Source organism: Hibiscus syriacus, unplaced genomic scaffold, assembly GCF_006381635.1.
Source record: "Hibiscus syriacus cultivar Baekdansim isolate YM2019G1 unplaced genomic scaffold, ASM638163v2 tig00110346_pilon, whole genome shotgun sequence".
NCBI classification, from domain to species: Eukaryota; Viridiplantae; Streptophyta; class Magnoliopsida; order Malvales; family Malvaceae; genus Hibiscus; species Hibiscus syriacus.
The window spans coordinates 1,422,209-1,449,964 of NW_024062697.1; the positions used below are offsets into that span (position 1 = coordinate 1,422,209).

Here is a 27,756-nt window from a genome sequence, read left to right on the forward strand (position 1 = left end):
ATTTATGGATAACTGCAAGAGTGCCCCTCTTTATATTATTTTTCAATTAAATCCCTATTTATTAATAAAATTAATAATTTTATATTATTTCGGGTCGGTTTGGATTTCGAGTTGGGTGGAATTACTCTAAACCCGAGTCAGGTCGAGTTTGGGTGGAGGTATAAAATTTTTGAGTTGGGTCGGATTGATCGAAAACCATACACATATCCATCCCTAACCGAGATTCGACCTATTATATAATTAAAAATAAATATTATAAAAAAAGTGAGATATTAACTTTTTCAATAATATCATTCTGTGAGACTAATGAATAATGATAGAATCCTTGGAACTAAAAAAATAATGATCGAATCCATCTAAATAATTATGATTTCGTCAAAAAATCTTTTAACAAAGTTCTATTCTACTCATGGATCAAGATACAAGTAAGCAAACATATAAAAGAATGGGGTAAATTAAAGGGAAAGCTAAAACCACTTCCATCCACACGCTATAAAACGGATTTTCCAGACACGCACCTAGGCACAGCTTCCACTTTTTCCGCATATCTTTCTGAGTTGTGTATTTATGTATTTATTTATACATGCATTGCATTTTATCTAAATTTTTAATTTTCTGACTGCCGGAGGTCTTCCACGGAAGTTACTCTCAACCTGACGTTGGGGATAACCTACTACCCTACCTCCCCTTACCCCATACACATGGGAATTGGGTTTTGTTGTTGTTGTTGTTTCTGAGTTGCCTAAAGCTAGCACGTTTAATTCACGTTCGAACAACTGAAAGTTCGTTTGTTTTTCCTAATTTTTTTTGTTAATACTTTTTTGCCCTAATAGACTGGGGTTGAGAGTCTCCTCTCTTTATCGGGAAGCCCTCATCCTTTGCCTTTATCAGAACTCCATAAATCAACCATGCCCTTCCCCTTGAATCCCCACTCGACTCAGATCAAGACTCTCTTGACTTGTTCACCGTTTCTATCTCCGTAGGGATATCACGCCCCGACTTCTTAACTCAGTGAGTCAATTCTCTCCCTCGGTCTCCTCGCACGCACGTTTTAGATCTGTTTATTCTCTGTTTGGTTTTATTTTTTTTAATTTTTGTTCTGAAGAATTACAAGATGGAGCCAATGGATATCGTAGGGAAGTCAAAGGAGGACGCTTCGCTTCCCAAAGGTAAAATTTTCACGTCTCGTCTGCTTTCTTGTCGTAATATTTATCTTATCTATTTGAAATTATTTGGTATTTTGAAATTATTTGGTTTCTCTGTTCTCTAAAACTTCTCAATCTCAAGACTTTAATTTGCTGGTGGTACTTGAATTTAGGGTTCTGGATTATCTATGTCAACTTATATTTCGAATATTAGTAAACAAGTGAATTAGTTGCCATTGAAAGTTAATTACGGTTATTTCTGAGTAAGCTACCAAAGGATGAAAGTTTGCATAAACTTGAATTTGATGGTGTTAAGGTAAGCACAACGAGACGAAATCTCTTATGATATAAAGCATAAATTTGTGTTCAAACATTATCTTGTCGTTGATTCGCTTTTTATTGTGAGAGTTTCAAGCTTTTCCCGAGGAGCTATCTTTTGCTTTGTCTGTCAAAGATGTTTGAAAATGTTGTTGGTAGTTTATATGCGTGCCCATTTATTATTATATATTATAAATTATTTATACGTACAGGTGTTTTTTGTTTTCGAACTTCAAGAGAGATGTTCTTGTCTAGAGCTTTTATGAGAGGGATTCCATTGCACTGGTTGAGGTCTGTGATGTCTTTGAGAATGGATGCTAAATATTGTATAAGAAAACAATCTATTCCAATGTTGCACATAGAATAATAATTGGCAAGGGTTGCAAGTGTTTGGACAATTATGCCTTGTAGGGGTTGATGTATTTGCTGTCCCTGGGAAACTTTTTTACTTGGTGAAATGGAGCGTATAAGCTAATAACAGGGCTATAATATTTTTAAACACTCTACATGATTCACTTTTGTAGCAATTTATGATTCTGATTCAATTTTACTTTTTGACACGAGGGTGTCAAATATTTGTCTAAAATAGCTGAAATACTTTTTTGTGCGCGTGCAAATTATACTTTCTTATATAGTGTCTCTGCTCAGGGATTTTTCACCTCTGATTTGGTTTGGATTTGTTTTATTGCTTTGTGATGAAAATTATATAGTATTTCTTTTCCAGCAACTATGAAGAAAATTATAAAGGAGATGTTACCGCAAGATGTACGTGTTGCGAGAGATACTCAAGATCTTTTGATTGAGTGTTGTGTAGGTTAGATAATAAGTTTGATCTTTCTTCCTTTTCAATCTATTTAAAGTAACGTATTTCCACTTGGTTTCTACAGCCAAATTCATCAGTTTTTAACTCATGTTTTAGTGATCACTTTCCCACTGTTTGTTTGCCTGACATCTTATGATATTTAAGAGCTATGCCTTTGCATGTTAGTGTCAATTCATTTAGTAAATATTAGTTCTTAAAGGCATGTGATGAATGAATGGAAATAGTCTTCTCCTGGGTAATATTTATTTTTCACTACATGTCCTAATGGCTAGTCAAGCTGGGTTAGAGACCTTTTCCGTAGCTAGCACATTTACCGCTGTACAGTAGTACTCGATAAGTAGTACGATCGTCAGGATTGTTCTCTTGTAAGCACAAGTACTTGACCTAACCTTACTGTCGGTGCTATTTGGCAGTTCAGACTCATATGGTTATACTCACAGTCTATTCGTTGCTTCATTGAAGATTTTGGTGAAAAAAGCTTTTTCTTGTTAGAATTTTGTTTGGAAAATTTATGCACCATCAATATGCCTCGTAATTCATTTACATCCTTGGGTTTTTATTGTCCCAAACCATAATATAATTGGAAGTATTAGTTTCTTGTTTGTTGGAACTTGGAACTAATAATAACTTTAACCCTTTTGCAGAGTTTATTAATCTCATTTCATCAGAGTCCAATGAAGTTTGTAACAGAGAGGAGAAACAAACCATAGCACCTGAGCATGTACTGAAAGCTTTAGAGGTATCTATGTCACAAACCTACTTTCACATTTTATTTTGGTTCTTTTTGTGTGTGATTTTGTTTTCTTCTTGTTGCCTTAAGAGGATTGGAGAAAGTAATGTATTGAATAGGACCTTTACTGTATTGTTCAGCAGTATCTTTAAGCTCATAGGAACTTTAACCTGCTCTCGATCTTAAGCATATATATGGGATTTTAAATTGCTTATACCAAAAAAATTCCAGCAAGCAAGGGTCTAAGAAGGATATTTTTTTGTTTATATTAAGCTATGCCTTAACTAATACTTGCTCCATCTGAACGACAGAGGCATAACTCTTAAATATGTTTTTTCCTCGTTACTATCCGAAGTCAGGTAGCTTTAAGCAGAAGTTCTGAAACCGTCCATTGAATTGGTTCGTACTGGTGATTTTTATTACTAACAACAGTGATCTGAAAAAGGTAATTGTTACTAACAACGTTTTAAAGATTTGGAGGAAATACATCTGCATGAATATTCAAGGTAATATTATAATTTAATTTTTAATAATAAAATATATTTCATGTTATTTTTTAAATATTTATTAAAAACTTAATATAATTTAACTTTTTTTATTCACATGTAGTGTGGAAGAATTTATGGATCTTCATGGTGGATTTTAATTTACTTTTATTTGTAGGGAGGACTTTATTTTTTAACAAATTTATTATAAATATTTTATGTTTATTTTAATGTTATTTAATATTAGTTGTATTGTTATAAGATTTTAAAATATATTTTTATTTATCATAACAAATTATTTTAGTTATAATAACAAATTTAAATAAAATGCTATTTTGTAACATCAAAAAATTATGATAATTTATTTAGACAAAATAACAAATTAAATTTAGTTAAAATAAAAAATTATGTCAAATTTATTTAGTCAAAATATTTTGTTAAAATAAAAAATTATGACAAATTTATTTAATCAAATAATAATTTGTAACAAATATTAATTTTTCAATATAAAAAATTGTCACAAGTAATATTATTTCACAATAATAAAATGATTTAGTCACAATAACACATTAAATTTAATCAAAGTAAAAGTTATGTCAAAATTTATTTCATCATAATATTTTGTCAAAATAAAAAATTGTGACATTTATTTAATAAAAATAACAATTTATAGTAAATATTAATTTCTCATTACAAAATTTGTGACAAATAATATTTTTTCACAATAATAAATTGTAACAAATTATTTAATCACAGTAAAAAGTTATAAAAAAAATTAGTGACGAAATAAAAGTAGCAAGAAAATAAATTTTGTTATAATGTCTTTTTGCCACGAAAATCTTTTTTGTTTGATGTTATAATTTAAGTTAATTATGACGAAATTTACTTTTTGCGATAAAATAATTTTTTTAGTTTAACAAATATTTTGTTTCTATAACTTGCATTTAGTGATGAAATATCAACTATGACAAAATAATTTTTGTTACCTTATGTATTTTCGTCACAAAAACCCTTTATATTTGATGTTTAAATATAAGTTAGTTATGACAAAATGTATTTCTCGTGATGAAATAGTTAATTGATTTTGACAAATATTTTAATGTGATAAGTTAATTATAGTAACGAAATTTCATTGTTACAATAAATACTATACAATGGTAACGAACACAATTTTGTCATTATGTACTTTACATGACAATGTTGTTCTAACAAACATGGTAACAAATAAAATTGGTTAGAATAAATATATCGTGACAAATTTAGTACTTTTAGTGATAAATAATTTTGTTAAAACAATTGAAATTTCTTGTAGTGATTAAGAAGCAAAATAAAATAAACTGATGATTAATTGAGTTTATACCCTAACATTTGATTAAATTACAAGTCATGTCCTATAATACCTTAAGATTTATAGAATAGTCTCTAAAATTATACCTAAATTTATAATGGTCCAAAATTTATATGGTGGGTAATCAGTGGGTGGGTGGATGTGGGGCAGGTGGATGCAGAGCGGGTAAGGTTTTAAACCCATCACCTACCCATTACCCACAGCGGGTAGGACTTTTTACATCTACACTCATCTTCTACCCATTAAACTATATTTATACCCACCCTAATTGGAGCGGGTGCGGTGTGAAATCTGTGCAATTGTACCCATCTATCATCCCTGTGTGTCATGACATTTGGCACTACTGACACGTGGTACAATATGATTCGAATGTTTAATTTATTAAAATTAGGACCAAATTGATAGAATATATAAGTAAAGTAAAAATGACCAACTCTGTAATTATATCAAGTCATTTAATTGCCACGCTAACTTCTCCGTTAAATGTTAACGCCAAGTAACTTGATTGAATGTATTTAAATGGTTGGATAACCTAGTTGATAAAATTTCAAAAATGGCATAGTTTGGTGGTTAATAGTATAATTTACCCTTATTATAAAAACAAAATTAAACTCTTAGACAAGGAGACAGAAGTTTATATGCATGGAAAGGCATTTTCAAGGCACTTCAGTCGATGGAAGGAGCCATTTATAGTCGCATTGGTATTAATAGTCAGCTGAACCTGGTTACAGATAAATGGGGTGGTTCTACAAAGGTGATGCTCACAGGGGATTACTCTTCCTCCCCGCCAGCAAGATTTTGTGCTTCATTATTTATGATGTCGGATTGTCCGACATGGATTGAATCGCATGTTCGAGAGGTGTTCATGAGGACAAATGTCGATGTGATCATAGCTACCACTATTACTTCGTGTTCTGATGAGGTTATTATTTGGGGTTATCATGATTTCGATGTGTACTTGGTTCGATCCGGGTATTGGTGGCTACAACATCAACAACACTCACTGGGCCACACATCTCATGTTTGGCAGGTCATTACTGAATTACTAGTTATTCCAAAAATACGTATATTTTTGTAGTGCTTGGTGAATGATGGATTGTCTGTTAGTAAATGTCTTCGGGAAGTAGGTTTAGGTTCTGGACTGTATCCTATGTGCCAAGCTGATGAGGAAACAACTGCTCATGCTTTGCGTGGCTATTGGTTTGCCTAGCTGGCCATGCAGGAGGCTGGTTTTTCTAGGTACCTCATTTCGTGCCTGGAGAATCTAGTTTAGGTTGGGTAGAAGAGTTATCGCAGTTGTTCACCGTGGAATGTTTTGGTGACTTTGTGGTTCTACTTTGGAATATATGAAATGGAAGAAAAACACTAGTCCATGAGGATAAACTTCAACCTCCGTGGCTTATAGCTTTAAATGTGCAAGTGCTCTAGAATGCGTTTAAATCGGCCATGAATTCCATTGTTCGTTGAGCAGCACGCACAACTGCTGGAGTTCCACCACGACAGGCGCCGACTAGTGTTACCCAACAGAAGTGACGTTCGCTCGACCTTGGAGTTTTTAAAGTTAATTTTTTATGGGGCTTTCGATCCGCAGCGACGAATGGCGACAATAGGTATAATAGCTCGTGATGCTACTGGGTTACCCCTGGGGGTATGGCAGTGTCAGCGCCATCTTGTAGGAAAGCTGAGATTGTCGAAGTACATGCAATTGTGGCTGGTTTGCATTTTGTTATCGAGAACCAATTGAAAAATGTGGTATTTGAGTCTGATTCTGCTATGGTGGTAAACAAGATCCAGGATAGACACCTGATGTTTCCACTACAAGATTTCATTTAAAGGAAGCTCGTAATTTGTTTGACTGTAATGCATCGTTTGTAATTCAGTTCGTACGACGCGAGTACAACAAGGTAGCACATACTTTGGCTAGCTGGACACTACGGTCGAGTAGTTCTTTATTATTCGACTCGGTTTATCCCAAGATTATTGTATCTGATGTATCTTGTGACATGGTTTCTCGATAATAGAATTTGGGCACTCTTTTCCCCTTATTAGGACTAGAAGGTGTTTTTAATAAGGCATGTCGTTTCTCTAAAAAAAATCAAACTCTTAGGGTTCATTTGTTTCACTGAAAACATTTTCTGAAAAATGTTTTCCGTAAAATGAATTATATTTTTTGGAAAACATTTTACATTGTTTGGAAAATGTTGTGTAAACCATTTTCCACTAGTTAATGAGTTTAAAAAAAATATTTATTACAAATATTAAATACAATAAGTAATGTTATATATCATAAAAATTAATATTATTATTTTTAAAATATTAGAATAATTTATTTATTTCTTATTAAAATATTATTTCTATAATTTTATTAATAAAATATTAAGATTATTAAATTTTATTGAAATAAAAATATTATAAATTATATTTCTTATATTATTTCTATAAAATTAATAAATAGTATAAAATTTATTTATAATTCATTATATATTATTAAAATAAAATTATTTTTGAGTATTTATTCTTTGAAGTGAAAAGTTCAGAAAATGACTTACGGGAAATTAGACCGTAAGTCATTTTCCAGAAAACACAAAGGAAATTTTGTTGACAAAGAAATATTTTACGTTGACCAACTAGTTTTCCTCTAACCAAACACTGGAAAAATGAGGAAACGTTTTCCGAAAAATATTTTACGTGAAACAAACAGACCCTTATATTAAAAATGGTTTTTTTAATAAAAATAATTAATTTAAATAGTTTCGTGAAATTTTTAATATCTTATTAAGAATAATTTATGTAATAGTGTATTTTGATATGTTACATTAGTGATATATTTTGGTGTGCGACGTTTACTATAGACTCATATAATTTTTTTTATTAATATGGGGTATGTAACACACATCTCCCGTATACCCTTCCGTACACGAGATATATATGTCATATCACTTTTAAAAAAATTTCATATTTGTTCATTTTTATAAAATAATTTAATTTAATAATAATAAAACACGCATTAAATTTACGTAGATAAACAAAAGTGATGTTCAAACATTTCTTCATTTTACATAATGGTAAATCAAATATTTTTCAGAGCGTTTTTACTAAATCAATTACATGCCAACTAATTACATCAAAAGTAGACGAGGAGATACTTGCTTTGATGTCCGATGGTCTCCTTACTCAGCTTGTATTAATACCTACACATGAAAGTAACACATGCTAAGAAATTTCTTAGTGAGGCATAAATAATCATAAGCAAAATTCTAAACACAAGTATATCATGACCATTTTGATGTCCATTAATTCTTTCAAATTCTTTAAACACTCTATAGTTCACACCTATAGTGCCAATACATTCATTTCCCAACCATTCTTATAATTTACGTGGGTTGAACACACAATACCAATATAAAAATTCATATAATTTCTTAGTTTTTATACATAAAGTGCCCATACGGAAATTCATAGCCCATACGGAAATTCATAAACTAATTATGAATTTATTAACTTTTCTCACACAAAGTGCCCGTACGAAAATTCATAAACTAATTATGAATTTCTTAACTTTTTGCACAAAAAGTGCCCATACGAAAATTCATAAACTAATTATGAACTTCTTAACTTTTTGCACACAAAGTGCCCATACGAAAATTCATAAACTAATTATGAATTTCTTAACTTTTTGCACACAAAGTGCCCATACGAAAATTCATAAACTTATTATGAATTTCTTAGTTTTTGCACACTCAATGCCATTTCGTAATCATCATACATATATCAATCAATCAGAAATCTATGACTACCGTAACATATACCTACATAATAAATGCACTCACCTGGATTGCCTCGCTATTGTATCCAAAACGCAAAGTTGATTACCCAGGTACTTTGCCTTTGCCTTTTGTTTTGCTCGACTCGGGAACTTGATTTCGATCTACTCAATCATCCAATAAAGACACGTACAATATCAATTGTTAGTAAATTTCCTAACAATTATACTTAAACATTACTCAAGAGTACATATTATTTAATTTTCTATAACAATATCAGCCTATTTTAAAATTTTTGGCTCAATAATATCGATACCCCTACCATGGTATCGATACTACTATATTATGGTACCGATACTCTATTACGGTATCAATACCATTTTTGCATTCTGTTATCAATGGTATCGATACCTTCCTCATAGTATCGATACCCCCTTTCGGTATCGATACTGCTTGCATCAGTATAGATACTTCCCAACTGATTCTTCCAATTTCAAGCCTTTAGTATCGGTATTGTTTTATCATTACTGATACTCTTACACAAATTTTCCATTTTTCAGCCCGATTCATACCCAAATTTGGTCAAATTTCCTTATGTTTATACCCAACAATACTATTAAACTCTTCTTTACTTATCCCTACTAACCTTCCTTCATTTAGCTTCTTAAAACATCTAAAATCTCCCAAGAACATTCAAATCTAAGAATCACACCACTTTTTTTAACTTGTTGTTAAACCCATCCAATGCTTCTAATCTCTCATTTACTACTTTGACAAGTCAATACTACTAGTAAACATCAATAAACACTCATATATTAACATATCATTTCAAAACTCATTTTCTTAATTATCTAATATTTCCACCATGTCATAGTTTTAATCTTATATAACCTTTTCTTAAGCTTACATATCACGTAAGGTTGCAAGAACCAACCAGAATCGAAAGAAAACACCAGCTATAGCTAGATGAAGCTTACCTTAAGTTGTGGAGGAGGACACTCAACCAAGGGAAGAAAAAGAAGAAGAAGAGTAAAATGACTTAGCATGTTTTTTCACTTTCCCCTTTTTCTTAAATCCCTAAATTTAAATGGGTTTTAAATTCATTTCACTCTAAAAGACCAAAACGCCCTTTCATTATTCCATTTCTTACTATTTGGTCTTACTTAAATCATTTCTTATACTTTACCATTAATTCAATTTAGTCATCCAAATTTTAATTCCTTTTCAAAATAATCACTGACCTACTATTTGGGGTATTACAATTCTCCCTCTTAAGAAAATTTATCCTCGAATTTAAAGAAGTAACTGAAACGAAGAGGTATGAAAATTGCTTCCTTATATCCTCTTCTCTTTCCTAAGTAGCTTCTTCTACCTTATGATTTTTCCAGAGCACTTTAACTAATGGAATACTCTTGCTACACAATTCTCTATTTTCTCTAGCCAAGATCCGCACTGGTTCCTCCTCATAAGTTAAATCTGGTCGGATCTCTATTTCTTCAAGGGTGATCACATGGGATGGATCTTATTTGTACCTTCTAAGCATCGATACGTGGAAAACATTGTGGATCTTGTCCATATCCAGAGGCAAAGCTAATTGATAAGCTACAGGTCCAACCTTTTTAATATCTCATACGGTCCAATGAATCTCGGACTCAGCTTTCCTTTTCGCCCAAAACGCAATACCTTCTTCCAAGGTGATACTTTCAAAAATACTTTGTCTCCCTCTTAAAATTCGATTTCTTTTCTTTTCAAATCAGCATATGACTTCTAGCGATCTGAGGCTATCTTTAGATTGTTCTGGATAATTTTCACTTTTTCCTCCATATCTTTTATCAAATCCAGGCCAACCAGGTCTCGATCTTTCAGTTCAAACCAATTTAATGGTGTTATGCATTTCCTCCCATACAAAGCTTCATATGGGGCCATCTTAATACTTGATTGATAACTATTGTTATACGCAAATTCCGCTAAAGGCAAATACATTTCCCATTCCTTTAAATTAAATCACACATGTCCTTAGCATATCTTCCAATATCTGAATATCTCGTTTTGACTACCCATCTGTCTGCGGATGAAAAGTGTTACTGAAGTTCAATCGAGTACCCAATGACTCATGTAAAGACTTCCAAAATCTTGAAGCAAACCTTGGGTCTCGATCAGATACTATCGATATAGGCACTCTATGCAGTCTAACTATCTCTTTTATATAAAACTCTGCATACTTATCTATCGAGTAATCTTGCCTTGCAAAGAATATTTTTCCTCAATTCATAATCATCGGGAATGCAAAGTCTTCCATGGTAATATAAACATCCATTATCCCCCATTTCAAAATCTTTGGCCTCTTCTTTTTTGACTTGTGCCAATCTCATCAAGCATTTCTCATCTCGACCTTGCAACTCTTTTACCCGATCAAAAGCATCGACTTTAACTTCAATTCAACAATCAAAGCCCCATCTTCCTTTAAAGACATATGTGTATCTAAAGCCCTTAAATCCATAAAAGTCTTTCAACTGAGCGCATCGGCTACCACATTAGCCTTACTTGGATGATAGTCAATAACCAAATCATAATCTTTTAAGAACTCAATCCATCTTCTTTGTCTCAAATTTAGCTCTTTTTGAGTCAGCAAATACTTTAGACTTTTATGATTTGTATAAACATAGCAACGCTCACCGTACATAAGTGGCACCAAATTTTCAAAGCAAACACTACTACGACCAACTCTAAGTCATGTGTCGGGCAATTTCTCTCATGGTTCTTCAGTTGTCTTGAAGCATAAGCCACCACTTTCCCTTCTTGCATCAGCACACATCCTAGCCTATTATGGGATGCATCACTGAAAATAACATAATTTTTTCCTATCTCAGGTTGGTAAAGCACTGGAGCCTCCGTTACTATTTTCTTTAGCATTTCAAAACTTTCCTAGCATTTTTTCGTCCAAACAAAAGGCACCTCTTTTCGTAACAACTTAGTTAGCGGCATAGCTAACATTGAGAAGTTCTTCACAAACCGCCTATAATAACCCAGCAAGCCCCAAGAAACTTCGAACTTCCGAAACATTATTTGGAGATGCCAATCCACTATAGCTTGAATCTTTTTAGGATCTACTCTTATGCCTTTCGTAGAGACTATATGACCAAGAAAAGTAGTATCAGCTAACCAAAATTCGCATTTGGACAATTTTGCATACAACTTCTTTTCACGAAGTATCTGAAGAACCACGCGAAGATGAGCATCATGTTCCTCTCTTGACTTGGAATACACTAATATATCATCTATAAATACCACCACGAATTGATCCAAGTAAGGTTGGAATACTCTGTTCATCAGGTCTATGAATGTTGCATGAGCATTAGTCAATCCAAACGGCATTACCACAAATTCATAATATCCGTACCGAGTCCGAAAAGTTGTCTTAGAAATTTCCTCCTTTTCTATCTTTAACTGATGGTACCCCGACCTTAGATATATCTTAGAGAACATTGATGTGCCTTTCAATTGATCAAACCGGTCATCAATCCTCGGAAGAGGATACTTGTTATTTATCGTTACTTTATTTAATTTACGTTAGTCAATACATAACCGCATAGACCCATCATTCTTTTTCACAAATAACACAGGTGCTCCCCAAGGAAAAACATTGGGTCTGATAAATCCTTTATCAAGCAGCTCTTGCAACTGTGCTTTTAATTCCCTTAAATCCATTGGAGCCATTCGATACAGAGCCATAGAAAGTGGTTCGGTGCCCGGGTAAATCTCAATCCTAAATTCTACTTCACGATCTGGAGGTAAACTCGATAAATCTTCCGAAAAAACCTCTGGAAACTCCTTAACTGTTGGAATATCGCTCAATCTAACTTCCGACACACGAGTGTCTATCACATTAGCTAGAAAAGCTACGCATCCTTTTGACATCATTTTCTTTGCAGTCATGGCCGATATCACATTGGACGGAGATTTCGCTTTATCACCTATCACTACAATTTCGGAGCCTTCCGCATCCTTTAAGAATAATCACTTCCGACGATAATCTACTCATCCATGATGTGGAGACAACCAATCTATGCCCAAAATGATTTCAAACTCATCAAAGGGCAACTCCATCAAGTTTGCCAAGAACACAACCCCTTGAATCTTAATTGGACATTTTCTACACATGCTACCCTTGCACTATGACCCATAGGGTTCACCGCTATCATTTCACTAGAAATTGGTTTTAAAAGAATTCCTCTAGTTCTAACTAACTTTGTACTAATATAAGAGTGCGTAGAACCAGGATCAACTAGAACAAAGACATGCTCATCAAAAAGGTGAAATGTATCTGTTATGATCTCCGGATCATCCTGATCTTCACTGGTATTTATATTATAAACTCAGGCCACTCCCCGAGTCTCTTGTCTCTGGCTAGTCTCATATTGACTGCCTGATCTTTCTCTTCCTCTTATTCTACTTGGTGCAGCTACTGATCTCTCAGTTTGTGCTTATCTATCTCCCGACTTCTTTGGACAATCCCGTGCATAGTGACCATATTCACCACAATAAAAAAAGCACCGGAGAGCAATCTACATACTCCCCGGTGTGACCTGCCGCATATCTGACATAAAGGTCTCTCTCCAAAAGCTCTACCCGAGCTAGCAGCAAAAGAATGGGTATGTTTAGTTTTCTGTGAAGCTGCAGCAGAATCAGCTATATCAGTATATCGAGAACATGTGCCCTTACCTCTCTTAGCATGATGTGAAGATGAAGCAATCCAATTCTTTTTCCTGGCTACATACTCTGCTCCGCTGCTAGAGTCTCTGCTTGAGTTCTTTCAATAACCTTAGCTATGTTTATAATTTCTTGTAGGCTAGGCAAGTTTAAGGCCGACATCATCTCTTTCAACATAGGCCTCAGACCTTCAATAAACTAATCTCGTCGATCTTTATCAGTAGGAACTACCTCGGTAGTATAATGGCTAAGCTTATTGTATTCAGCCTCATACTCAAGCACTGCTCGATCGCCTTGTTTCAAGTTAAGAAACTTCAACAACATTGACCTCATAAATTGTTCCCCGATATACTTATTCTTGAACTAATATTGGAAGAATTGTCAGTTTACTTGCTCAGGCGATGCATATATTGTCGTATTTGTCCACCACATCCGAGCTGATCCTCGGAGTAACGATACAGCTCCGCCCAATTTTTCATGATCGGAGCACTGAAGACTTTCTAACATCATCATAACATCATTTAACCATAAATCTGCATCCATCGGACCTTCACCTTCTTTTCCCCTAAACTCAAGAGCTCTCAAACTTCTTAATTCCTTAGGGATTAACATTCGTAATGTTGGAAGATCAGGGGGATGCAGAGGAGGTTGGAACCGTGTCAAGATAGTATCGAGAGCTTGCATAAAAGCTTTGAACTCTGGAACAGGCATACCCTGAGGTGTTGGTGCGCTGGCATTCTCAGACGGAATCAGATGTTCACTATTATCTTCAGAACTTTCATTACCTGATCCATCTCTACTCTCTCGTCCAGCCACTCTTCTCGAATTCGTAGAATCTGACATTTAGTATAACATACATAAAGATAATACTTAAGTTAGTAAGGAGAGACATATATTATATTTTTTCTATACCCTATCGTAACCTTGATATCTTAGTGGCATGTAAACCCTTTTTAGATTAAAATACATTCGATTTCGGTCGAGAATCGACTAAACCTGAAGCTCTGCTACCAATTGATGTGATCCTGTCTTGTACCAATTTTCTTCATGACATACTCACATCATTAAAGATCCATCAAGATCAATTTAAGGGAGTTCTACATTACTTTATATTATATTTACTCATTTATGCACTATATATTATTATTATGAACATACATTTGCATATTAGACTATACTTGAATTATTATAACATCTGCATTCATTCATTATGTCCTATGGTTTGCATCATTGATTGATATTCATGGATATAATCTATAGTTATAATAATATATTCATTCATTATCATATGATGAATGAGTTATTATTATAACCTATAGTACACATCTTTATCTTATACACATTAATATAGTTCATATACTTAACTTATTCTTTATGTTATGTGTGTAGGTACATTCGACCACAACTTTGGAGCTATCTTGGAGCTAAATGGTGCAAGAAAAGACAAGGAAACTTACATGGGAACGTTTAGGAGAGCTTAAGGAACATTTGGTGAGAAGTTGTCTGGAGACCCGTGAGCTCATAGCTGTATTTAACTGAAGATTTGAGCTACAAGATGACTTCAATTCAGTTGGGGAGATGCACCATCATCATCACCACTTAGGACACTTCAAATATGCCCTAAGTCAAAATTTGTGAAATCGTACCTTTTCGCGAATAGTTGCCACCTCAAGAGGTACCTTTTCGCAAGAAGCTGCCATAATGATCATCATGTTACAACTCACCTATGGCTAACTCACCTCCAGCTCATTCACCCTACAACTAGCTCATTCACCCTACAATTTATGAAAGATTACCTTCCAACAATTGTGACCTTTTATGAATGATGCTGCCCATGAAGATGCCCTTTCATCAAGTTGCACGTTGGTGAAGAGATTACATCCATTGGAGGCCTAAATCATGAAGAGACATGAGACAAAGCACCATGCCTATTCGACCACCATCCATATGCCTTGTACATGAGAGATTTGGGCACCAAAATGAACCAGCACATCACCATTCGGCCAAGGAGGATGACTTTGGTGCCAAGATGAACAAGCACACCACCATTCAGCCAAATAGAGGTTAATTCATGCATGGCCGAAACATTAAGCCCCTTTATGAAGGATTAGCTGAAACAACACCAAGCCTATGGACATATCCATTCATTTAATTAATTATGTACTTTCATTAGAGACATGTACATAGCCGAAACATTAGATGCCTATTCGACCAAGCCTTATCATTTCCTATAAATTGAGAGGCTTGCTTTCATTTGTACTCATCTCACTTTATAATATAAACAACCTTTGTGAGTTAAATCTCTCTTCAAAATTCTTTGAGAACTTTGTCGATTAAGCAAGTATATTTCTTATATTTGTGGCGTCATTCCTTCACATTGATTCCTAAATTCTTAGATTTTATATCTAGTGGGTTGAAGACACCATTACCACCCCTCAAGCAAGTTTGTGAAGACCGGGGTTGTGATTTCTACCATAGCTTCTTCTTTTGCGTGTTTGAGATACAACATCACCACCATCTTCCATTCAACATCAACACCATCAACCATCTTCCATCAAGGCCATTAACATCTTCATTATAATTCCACAGCCATCTCTTTCTTATTTTATTCCACTACTTATTTACTTATCCATTTATTATTCCATTACTAATTCCATCTCTTTCTTATCTTTGTTACATCCATACTTATAATTCAAGGACATCAATACTTTTCATTCCTAGATCGGATCAACAATAAGGTTGTCTATTCACTTCCATTGAAGAGTGTAGATTCAATATATATCAAGTGGTATCAGAGCATAGTTGGATTGACAATAAAAGTGTCATTGACGTGCAACAACAAAAGCAAAAAGAAAAGAAGTTCAAAAAGGAAATCAAAAGATCCTACAATAAAAAAATGGAGTTAATAAACAAAAACGAAAAAGGAGAAAAAAAAAGAAAAAGAATTTCAAAAAGAAAAGCAAAGGAAAGGAAAAGTGCTCTACCATTACAACTCAATCAAGGAGGCAAATCTACACTAGAGAAGATAACCTTATTGTGTCTTGTGAAAGGGTGCAATAAATGTTGTTTCTTGGGTTGTAAGTCACCTCTTCCTTTCTTTACTTTCATTTTCCTTGTCTTCAATCTTTTCTTTACTTTCATTTCTTTGAATCCTTTCTTCTACCTTTCCATTTCTTCTTTTTCTTTCGACCCTAACCTATTTTACAGTCGACGCACACAAGAAAAGAAATAACTTATCTAATCTTGAGTAAGTTCTTTAAAGGACATAGCAAGAGATATCGAGTGGACAAAGGCTTATTGAGTGAGTGAGATCAGAAGGGGAATTGTAAATGCCAAATCATATTCTCGAGAGTAAACACGAGTACTGAGTGGAGTGATCTTATCTTTTCTTTGGAGTGAAGATTGTGAGGCTTTGTGAGTGTACTGGTAAGGTTTTTAATTTTCTTTATTTTATACTAACAATGTCTTGTGATCTTTCATCTTTCCAAACATTGGAGGACGAACAACAAATGACAAACACCTTTCACACTCTTTGCTATGCAAATGGTAAAGTGTGTCTTGTAGCTATTGACGGAGGAAGTTATACAAACATTGCAAGCACATACATGGTGAACAAATTGGGGCTTACAACGATTAAATATCCCAGCCCATATGAATTGCAATGGTTGCATGACAATTAAGAATTGAAGGTTACTGAACAAGTACTTGTTCTATTCTCACTTGGAAGGTACAAAGAAGAGATTTTATGTGACGTGTTGCATATGAATACGAGTCATTTACTCTTGGGAAGGCCATGGCAATTTGACAAGTGGGCTGTCCATGATGGTTTCACAAACCGATACTCTTTCTTTCACAATGAAAGAAAAATCATCTTGACTCCACTCTCACCAAATCGAGTAAATGAAGATCAAAACACCTTGAGGAAAAACATTGAAGCAATGAATGAGAAACTTGAAGAATAACGTTTGGAAGAAAGTTTGAATGAAGGAATGCATTTTGAAATTGAACAAACCGTTGAAAATGATGAGAATCAAAGAGTGGATGAAGAAGACGTTGGATTTGAAAATGAGAGAGTTAAAAATGATGAATTTGGAAATAAATAGGAAAATGAAGAACAAATTTTAACTATCCTTACTCTTTCATCTATTCTTCCTATTGTTTTGTAGGATAATCCAAGAGATGTATCTTTTAGAGGAGATGATTCAAGAATTATGACTTTTGGAGGACTAAAAGATGTGACCTTTGAAGAACCAATAGGTGCGACTCTTAATGTTTCAAAGGTTATACCATTTGAAGTTCCAAAAGAAGCGTCACTTGAAGTGTCAAGAGTTGTGTTCGTTGATATTCCAAGTACATTGCCAATCCTGAAAAGAATTCATCAACCAATTCCTATTAAACATCCACCTTGGTTTAATGTTTCCATTCATCTTGTTAATAATTTCTTATAATTTAACTTTGATTTACTTTGCAGGAATTTGAGTTATGTACATTGTATTATCCTACCAAACATTAATGACAAGATCCTTTGTCGTTATAAGTTTGATTGGTGCATTGAACTCAAGCATTTCAATAAGTTTCAAAGGTTAAGACTCTCCATAAACCATCATGATGATTCAAAGAGTGGAGATAAAAAGTTACATACTCTTTTTAAAAAACATGATGTGTCAGATCAAAGAGTGATACAAGAAACAAGATCCATCATCAAAGGACACATTGCAAATGCCTATTCCAACAAAGAAATTTTCTTTGAACTGCATGATATTCCAAATGATGCAATTGGTCAGATAGAGGAACCAGTAGGCGTGATCCATGGAAGCTTAAGAGAATTATCTTTTCAAGTGCCAAAAACTATAATTTTCATGATTCAATGGACATGACTTTTGAGCCAAACAATATGTCTTTTGGGGTACCAAAAGATATGATCATTCAAGATAATATGTCTTCAAAAGACATGACTTTTGGCTATCCAAAACATGAGAACAGGGAGTACAACTTTCACTTACTCATAATTAATAATTCTCTTACTTATGAAAATTTCTTCTCTTTTCAGGTCATGGAAATTCAAGGAACTTATTCAAGGGATACGACTTTTTATAAGAATCCTTTCATAAAGATGACCTATGGAGGTAAACCAGTAACGATTGAATGGGCATACAATTTGGAGAAGTCACCTTTCGATTTGAGGACAAATCGCCCAAAATAAGGGGAGGATGATGTGATCCTGTCTAGCACCAACTTTCTTCATGACATACTCACATCATTAAAGATCCATCAAGCTCAATATAAGGGATTTCTATCTTACTTTATATTATATTTATTCATTTATGCACTATATATTATTATGAGAATTCATTTGCATATTAGACTATACTTGAATTATCATAACATGTTCATTCTTTCATTATGTCCTATGGTTTGCATCATTGATTGATATTCATGCATATAATCTATAGTTATAATAATATTCATTCATTATCATATGATGCATGAGTTATTACTATAACCTATAGTACACATCTTTATCTTATACAAATTAATATAGTTCATATACTTAACTTATTCTTTATGTTATATGTGTAGGTACATTCGGACACAACTTGGGAGCTATCTTAGAGCTAAATGGTGTAAGCAGAGGCAAGAAAACTTATATGAGAACGTTTAGAAGAGCTTAAGGAACATTTGGTGAGAAATTGTCCGGAGACTCGTGAGCTCATAGCTGGATTGAACTAAATATTTGAGCTACAAGATGACTTCAATTTAGCTGGGGAGCTGCACCATCATCATCACCACTTAGGATACATCAAATATGTCCTAAGTCAAATTTTGTGAAATCTTACCCTTTCGCGAATATTTGCCACCTCAAGAGATACCTTTTCACAAGGATCTACCATAATGATCATCATGTTACAACTCACCTATGGCTAACTCACCTCCAGCTCATTCACCCTACAACTAGCTCAAACATGAAAGGCTACCTTCCAACAATTGTGACTTTTCATGAATGATGCTGCCCATGAAGATGCCTTTTCATTAAGGTACACGTTGGTGAAGAGATTACAACCATTGGAGGCCTAAATCATGAAGAGACCTGAGACAAAGCACTATGCCTATTCGACCACTATCAACATGCCTTGCACATGAGAGCTTTGGGCGCCAAAATGAACCAGCACATCATCATTCGGCCAAGGAGGATGAATTTGGCACCAAGATGAGCAAGCACACCAACATTTGGCCAAAGGGAGGTTGATTCATGCATGGCCGAAACATCAAGCCCCTTTATGAAAGATTAGCCGAACCAACACCAAGCCTATGGGCATATCCATTCATTTAATTAATTATGTACTTTCATTAGAGACATGTACCTAGCCGAAACATTAGATGCCTATTCGAACAAGCCTTCTCATTTCCTATAAATTTAGAGGCTTGTTTTCATTTGTACTCATATCATTTCAAAATATAAACAACCTTTGTGAGTTAAATCTCTCTTCAAAATTCTTTGAGAACTTTATCGATTAAACAAGTATATTTCTTATAGTTGTGGCGTTATTCCTTCACCTTCATTCCCAAATTCCTAGATTTTATATCTAGTGGGTTGAAGACACAATTAACACCCCTCAAGCAAGTTTGTGAAGACCGGGGTTATGCTTTCTAGCATAGCTTCTTCTTTGGCGTGTTTGAGATACAACATCACCACCATCTTCCATTCAACATCAACACCATCAACCATCTTCCATCAAGGCCACCAACATATTCATTATAATTCCGCAACCATCTCTTTATTATTTTATTCCATTAATTATTTACTTATCCATTTCTTATTCCATTTCTAATTCCATCTCTTTCTTATCTTTGTTGCAGCCATACTTATAACTCAAGGACATCAGTACTTGTCATTCGTAGATCAGGACAACAATAAGACTATCTATTCATTTCCATTGAAGAGTGTAGATTCAATATATATCACCAATAAATGTAACACCCATCTCCCGTATACCCTTCCGTACATGAGATATATATGTCACATCACTTTTAAAACAATTTCATATTTGAAAACCCGTAAAATTTTGTTCCTTTTTATAAAAACATTTTAATTTAATAATAATAAAACAATAAATAAATTTATGTAGATAAACAAAAGTGATGTTCAAACATTTCATCATTTTACATAATGGTAAATCAAATATTTTTCAGAGCGTTTTTACTAAATCTATTACATGCCAGCTAATTACATCAAAAGTAGACATGGATGTCGTACTATTACTGACAAGGCGATACTTACTTGAATGTCCGATGGTCTCCTTACTCAGCTTGTATTAAAACCTACGTATGAAATTAACACACACTAAGAAATTTCTTAGTGAGGCATAAATAATCATAAGCAAAATTCTAAATAAAAGTATATCATGACCATTTTGATGTCCATTAATTCTTTCAAATTCTTTAAACACTCTATCGTTCACAGCTATAGTGCCAATACATTCATTTCCCAAGCATTCCTATAATTTATGTGGGTTGCACACACAATACTAATACGTAAATTCATATAATGTCTTAGTTTTTGCACATAAAGTACCCATACGGAAATTCATAAACTAATTATGAATTTCTTAACTTTTTTGCACATAAAGTACCCACACGAAAATTCATAAACTAATTATGAATTTCTTAACCTTTTGCACGCAAAGTGTCCGTACAAAAATTCATAAACTAATTATGAATTTCTTAACTTCTTGAACACAAAGTGCCCATACGAACATTCATAAACTAATTATGAATTTCTTAACTTTTTGCACACAAAGTGCCCATACGGAAATTCATAAACTAATTATGAATTTCTTAACTTTTTGCACACAAAGGGCCCATACGGAAATTCATAAACTAATTATGAATTTCTTAACTTTTTGCACACAAAGTGTCTATACGGAAATTCATAAGCTTATTATGAATTTCTTAGTTTTTGCATACTTAGAGACATTTGGTAATCATCATACATATATCAATAAATCATACATCTATGACTACCGCAACATATACGTACATAATTAATGCACTCACCTAGATTGCCTCGCTATTGTATCCAAAACGCAAAGTTGATTACGCATGTAATTTGCCTTTGCCTTTTGTTTTGCTTGACTCTGAAGCTTGATTTCGATCTACTCAAGCATCCAATAAAGACACACTCAATATCAATTATTAGTATATTTCCTAACAATTATACTTAAACATTACTCAAGAGTACATATTATTTAATTTTCTATAACATTATCAGCTTATTTTAAAATTTATGGCTCAATAGTATCGATACCTCTACCATGGTATCGATACTACTATACTATGGTACTGATACTCTATTACGGTATCGATACCATTTTTGCATTCTGTTATCAATGGTATTGATACCTTCCTCATAGTATTGATACCCCTTTTCGGTATCGATACTGCTTGCATCAGTATCAATACTTCCCAGTTGATTCTTCCAATTTCAAGCCTATAGTATCGGTACTGTTCTATCAGTACCGATACCCTTACCCATATTTTCCATTTTCAGCCTGATTCTTACCCAAATTTGGTCAAAGTTCCTTATGTTTACACCCAACAATATTATTAAACTCTTCTTTACTTATCCCTACTAACCTTCCTTCATCTAGCTTCTTAAAACATATAAAATTTCCCAAGAACATTCAAATCTAAGGATCACACCACTTTTTCTAACTTGTTAAACCCATCCAATGCTTCTAATATCTCATTTTCTACTTTGACAAGTCAAAACTACTAGTAAACATCAATAAACACTCATATCTTAATATATCATTTCAAAACCCATTTTCTTAATTCTCTAATATTTCCTCCATGTCATAGTTTTAATCTTATATAACATTTCCTAAAGCTTACATATCACTTAAGGTTGCAAGAACCAATCATAATCAAAAGGAAACACTAGATATAGCTAGATGAAACTTACCTTAATTTATGGAGGATGACACTCAACCACAGGAAGAAGAAGAAGAAGAAGAAGAGTAAAATGACTTAATTAGCATAGTTTTTCACTTTCCCCTTTTTCTTAAATCCCTAAATTTAAATGGGTTTTAAATTCATTTCACTCTAAAAGATCAAAATGTCCTTTCGTTATTTCATTTCTTACTAATTGGTCTTACTTAAATCATTTCTTATACTTTACCATTTATTCAATTTAGTCATCCAAATTTTAATTCCTTTCAAAATAATCACTGACCTACTATTTGGGGTATTACAGGGTAAGTACAAGACAATATATGTTCAAAGATAACTTTCAACCATTTGACATTGAACACTCAAACCTCTGACATTCATGTGCTCGAACTCGAGGCCTCAAGGAATAACAACAATTCCTTTACTGCCGAGGTCGCTTGATTCGTGCACTCATCCAAAATTTAAATGTTAAATATTATTATTAAAAGTATTTTTACGAAGATAAATAATGATTTTAGATATGATACTATAAATTAAAAAATATGTGATTGTATTTAAAATTTCTAATATTATAATTTATAAAACCTATAGACTTAGATTATAATAAATATATATAAAATAAACAAATATGTAATAACTCTATATATTTCATGAAACTATACAAAACTTAAAACAATTTTTAGTTTTTGCATTTGTATTGAAAAGTATTTCTCATTTTTATTTTAGAAATTATTTATTTAATACTACTTTTAGCTGTAAAAATACTTTTGACGCAAAAAAAATAGTTTTAAAAAGGATAAATTACGTATTTAGTACTTAAATTATCAGTTTTAATCCGTTTTAGTAACTAAACTTTTAATTTTTTTCATAATCATACCTAAACTTTACTTTTTGTTTCTTTTTTACTTTAGTTTTTATTTTATTTTAGTATATCGTTCAAAATTTAACGTTAAATTTTGAAAAAAATTAAAAGTACAGTTATTAAAATGGACCAAAACTGATAGTTTAGATACTAAACACGTTAAGTTTTTAACGGTGGGTACTAAAATAAAATGAAAACTAAAAGTTAGGTATGGTTTTGAAAATTTAGGTGTTAAAACATATCAAAACTAATAGTTTAGGTATTAAATACATAGTTTATCCTTTCAAAAACAACGTTGAAAGTAGGGATGACAAACGGGTGGGGCGGGTGCGGATACCCCTTCCCCCATCCCCATACCCACCTAATATTTTTCATATCTACCACCTACTCACTATCCATGGTAAAAATTTTAAATCTACACCCGCCTACATAAATACATTCTCAAGTCCATCCCAACCCTCACTATCTTACTGGATACACATCACTTATCTCATATTCATATGTACCGCCTATACCTATCCATACCCATCAATTTAAGATAAGAGAAATAATAATTTTCAATTCTAAAAATATTTATACCCTAATATTAGATTAAATTATAAGTTATGTCATATAAAATCTTAAGATTTACAGAATAATCTCTAAAATTTTATCTAAATTCATAATGGTCTAAATTTTATATGATAGGTATTTAGTGGCTCAGTGAATGTAAGACACATAATGTAAGTCGGGTAAAGTCTTAAACCCATCACCTATCCACTAACATGATGAGTAAAACATTTTACATCTAAATCTACTTACTACCCACTAAACTTATATATATCCCGCCTTTAATTAAAGCTCGAAACCCATGAAACTATATCGGTATGCCCTCCCTAGTTGAGAAAGGAAAAACCAATCCAATCCAATCCAATCGCTGCTCAGCAGCTACCAGCCAGCCCGATCTTCAACGACCGGCTCCATTATTAAAACTGTAAAACAACAAAGAGAAGGAAATTAGCACAATCAGGAAAGACCAGACAAAATAAATCGAACACGATGTCGATGTGTGAGCTGGTAACGGGAGGAGTTGCTTGTGCCGTTCCCAGCTCTTCTTCCTCTTCCTCCAATCGTCTAGGTGCTCTCGCCAACGTTCTTATCGGTTCTTCTTCCAAGACTCAGGTCCCTTTAATCTTTATCTTTACATTAATTTCTTTAACTCCTGGTTAAGTTTTATCCTAATTTTGATTTATGTATACGTGTGTGTTCTTCTGAGCAGTGTGTACTGAAGGAGATTCCAAACACAGCTGCTGCCTCTCCCCATACCCAATTCTATTCACACGCCAATGATCCCCTTGCTGCTCTTCCTGGCTCTGAGCTCGACCGCCCCTTTCTCCAATCTAACGCCCAGGTTCTTCTTCTTCAATAAACATGAAAACTGAATACAAATTTCTGTTGGCTTAAAAGATTTAAAAGTGAAAAACCCTTCAGGGTTCTGAGTTCATCCGAGGCTTCGGCGGTGCCAATGCCAATGGATTCGTGGATGCATGGGAAGAGATACAACGTCAACCTCCCTTTGACCCTGTTGCTGCTCCAGCACCGCCGATTCAACCCACTCTTGATGGTATTCAACCTTTTCATCTTTATAACTGTTTTTTGTTTTGTTTTGTTTTGTTTTACTTTACTCTCCTTTGGAGTGTGTAAATGAACAAACAAAATGGTTCTAATCTTATCGTATCACATTTGCTATTGGCTACTCTTTAAACTGTGTTTTGAATTTGGGTATGCTCAACATATGCTTCAGAAGCACCTCAACTAAGGATATAAGCTTCTTTGCCCTTAAATATCAAGAGAATTAATCTTTCTACATCTGTACTTCAGGACCACCTCAAAGGGTACTGTCAAGTTTTTTGTACTCATTTGTTGACAGTAGCCAAAGTGGAATTCCTTTACGACCGACCCCACTTCCTCTCTTAGGATTGTCTCAAGGTGATAAACAGTGCATACATGATCGTAGCAGCATAATGGCCCGACACATTTTTGCTGATAGGAGTGAAGAATTTATTAATGCTCAAGTTTTGTGTCCTTTGCTTGATCACTGCTACATGGTGTTATCTGTTATGAATTTACACCTGATTTTATACCCAATTTAACATTTTTCTTGTAACTTGTTTGTTTCCAGGTAAATGCACTCTTGAGTTCCTTGGAAATAAAAAATGATATCCATGGCAGGGGACCCATGCCTGGGAGGTTTAGAGAACTAGAGGACCATTGGAATGAATCTCAAGGCGTCATGAAGCCTTACGCTGCTAGAAGGATGGGTCACTCAATTCAACCAAAATAGAATACACCATGGTGATCTTGATGCTTGGGCTCGTTCGTTTGAACAACAACATGTTGCTAGGGTTTGGGCCTCTGAATTTGAGTAGGTAAGAACGAAACATCTCCTTTGCATTAAATGAAATATGGCTATCAAATCTTTGGAGTTAATGAATGATATTGTAGCTTGCTTGACTGCATGGATCTGTTTTTGTAGCAACATAAAACTTGGTGTTTCTAGGTGAAGCTGATAGGTAGGTTCTATCATTAACCAAGTTGAATCTTTGCATTCTCTTCCTTATGGAGTATATTGTTGGTTATCAATTACTAATTTACTATCATACACTTGATCCTCTTCATCCTTATAGTTAGCCTATTCACTCTCTTCCGGACTATATTTCTAACTTTTTGTTCTATTTCCAATGGATATACGTTCCTATTTGACTTTAGTTTCCCTTTTCTTCTACCATCTTGTGCTTTGTGTAGTCTTTATGTGCGTGTCATCTTTAGCTTATTTTTCTTTTATAATACAATTAATGAGCTACAACATACAGAAACAAGCTCAATTAACATCTGTAGATCAAATGAGAGGGGGAAATATAGAAAGTTTGGTTGCAATTCAACATACTAGAATGCTTGTGCATTCTCTCTCTCAGAATGGTGATCCTAAGTTTCAGGTCATGCGTGAGTGAATGTATAGGTGGTGTTTGTTTTTGCAGAGGTAAAATGTCTGTAGTCTGCGGACCACATCTTCAGGCATCTATAGCAGAAGAGGTAGACCAAAAGTTTGCAGTTTGCAAGAAGAAGACTGTTTGTTTTTAACGTCTACAGACTGCTAAAATAAACTTAAATATAAATAAACTGTTTTTTTTAACTTAAAAGAGTTTTGCAATACTGAGATTTAAATAATTTTAGTTTTACAATACTGAAATTTAAATAATTCATACAACTACAATAATAAATTTTTTAGAAAAACAAACACCACCTTATTAATTCTATTATAACTCTCACATAATAACATGTATTATTAGTTTTATAAGTTTTATAGAATAAAATTTATAAATGATCATTAAATTATATGATTTGTTTTAAATATGCAATTATGTAATACTTTTAATTTTTTAAAATATATATTCATAATTTATTTTTATAATTATATGATATTTTTAGAAAATAGTTTTTAATTTATCAAATTATTTTATAATTATTTTTTATTTAATTGTGATTATATTTTAAAATTTTAAAAACATAATTTACAATTTTTTATATTTTAAAATCTTAATTATCAAACAATGAATTCATTTTTTATTAAGCAATGTGGTTTAAATACTTACATTTTATATAAAAAGTTTAAATATAATTTAAAAATAACAAATCCAAAAAAATATTATATTTAAAATTAAATCAAAATAATTAAAATAAATATAAAATTATAATAATATATAAAATAATTTATATGATATAAAATTAATTATCAATAATATAATATTAAAAAATTAATATTTAATTTATTTAAAAAAATAATATTAAAATTAATATCTATAATATAATATTAAAAAAATAATATTTAATTTATTTAAAAAATTAATATTAAAATTAAAATCAAATATAATAGAAAATTAAATATAAAACCTCTTTGAAGAGGTTAGAAGACGTCTGCAGACATAAGACCACGTCTGCACCGCGCAGACCACGCGCAGACGTTAGAAGAGCTTTTGTCTTCTAAAAAACAAACGGCCTGCGAAGCTCAATGTCTGCGCGTGGTCTGTGCGGCGCAAACATAAGAGCTTTGCAGATCTTATACAGTAAAAACAAACACCACCATACACTTATGTTCTTTATGTTTCGGGGTATGCAAAATTCAAAATTTCTTCAATTTGTTTCAAAGACGAGTCGTGGGGAACTTATTATTGATGATAATCAAGTCAAACCAGCATCAGAGAACTGGGCAACAGAATGTCAGCAACAGTATAATGGGGTTGCCTCTTGTGCTGATGAATTTGCTCAAAATGAGGCAAGTAGAATTCTTGTGGAAGCTCAAAAACCTTTTAGGTTAATATATCCTGATAATCAGTAATGAATTAATTTGAGCAGCTTCTTCCCTTTCTTATGCTTTTTTGTCCTTACCTAGATTAAAGTGGGACTAATGATATAAGTACGCCTACTCCACTTGGTGAGGTAAGACTTGCACTTTGATTGTAGGACCTAGGAAGGCAACAAGTGTTCCTAAAATAAGAAGGCTTTAAAGAAAATGGTTAAATATGAATGAGTAAGATGGTAAGATAGAAATGGCAGCGAAATAGATAAAGATGAAGATGATGATA

The 27,756-nt window shown here is 33.1% G+C and overlaps 1 protein-coding gene and 1 pseudogene across 3 annotated transcripts; both read left to right on the plus strand.

The window, feature by feature from the left end:
• The first annotated feature begins 765 nt into the window (after positions 1–765).
• LOC120120716 (protein Dr1 homolog) lies at positions 766–14,816 on the plus strand. 3 transcript variants are annotated; one of them, XM_039140269.1, is made up of 5 exons: positions 766–1,011; positions 1,106–1,169; positions 2,188–2,277; positions 2,931–3,025; positions 14,713–14,816. In XM_039140269.1, exons 2-5 carry the CDS (start codon positions 1,115–1,117, stop codon positions 14,749–14,751), a joined length of 279 nt encoding a protein of 92 aa, XP_038996200.1. In that variant the 5' UTR covers positions 766–1,011; positions 1,106–1,114; the 3' UTR covers positions 14,752–14,816. The 3 variants fall into 3 exon arrangements, with proteins under 3 accessions (XP_038996200.1, XP_038996201.1, XP_038996199.1); XM_039140270.1 differs by lacking the exon at positions 14,713–14,816 and adding an exon at positions 3,372–3,505 and having other exon boundaries at positions 767–1,011; XM_039140268.1 differs by lacking the exon at positions 14,713–14,816 and having other exon boundaries at positions 769–1,011; positions 2,931–3,352.
• A 9,323-nt stretch (positions 14,817–24,139) lies between these two features.
• On the plus strand, positions 24,140–27,524 carry LOC120120714 (annotated as a pseudogene).
• Positions 27,525–27,756: the final 232 nt, after the last annotated feature.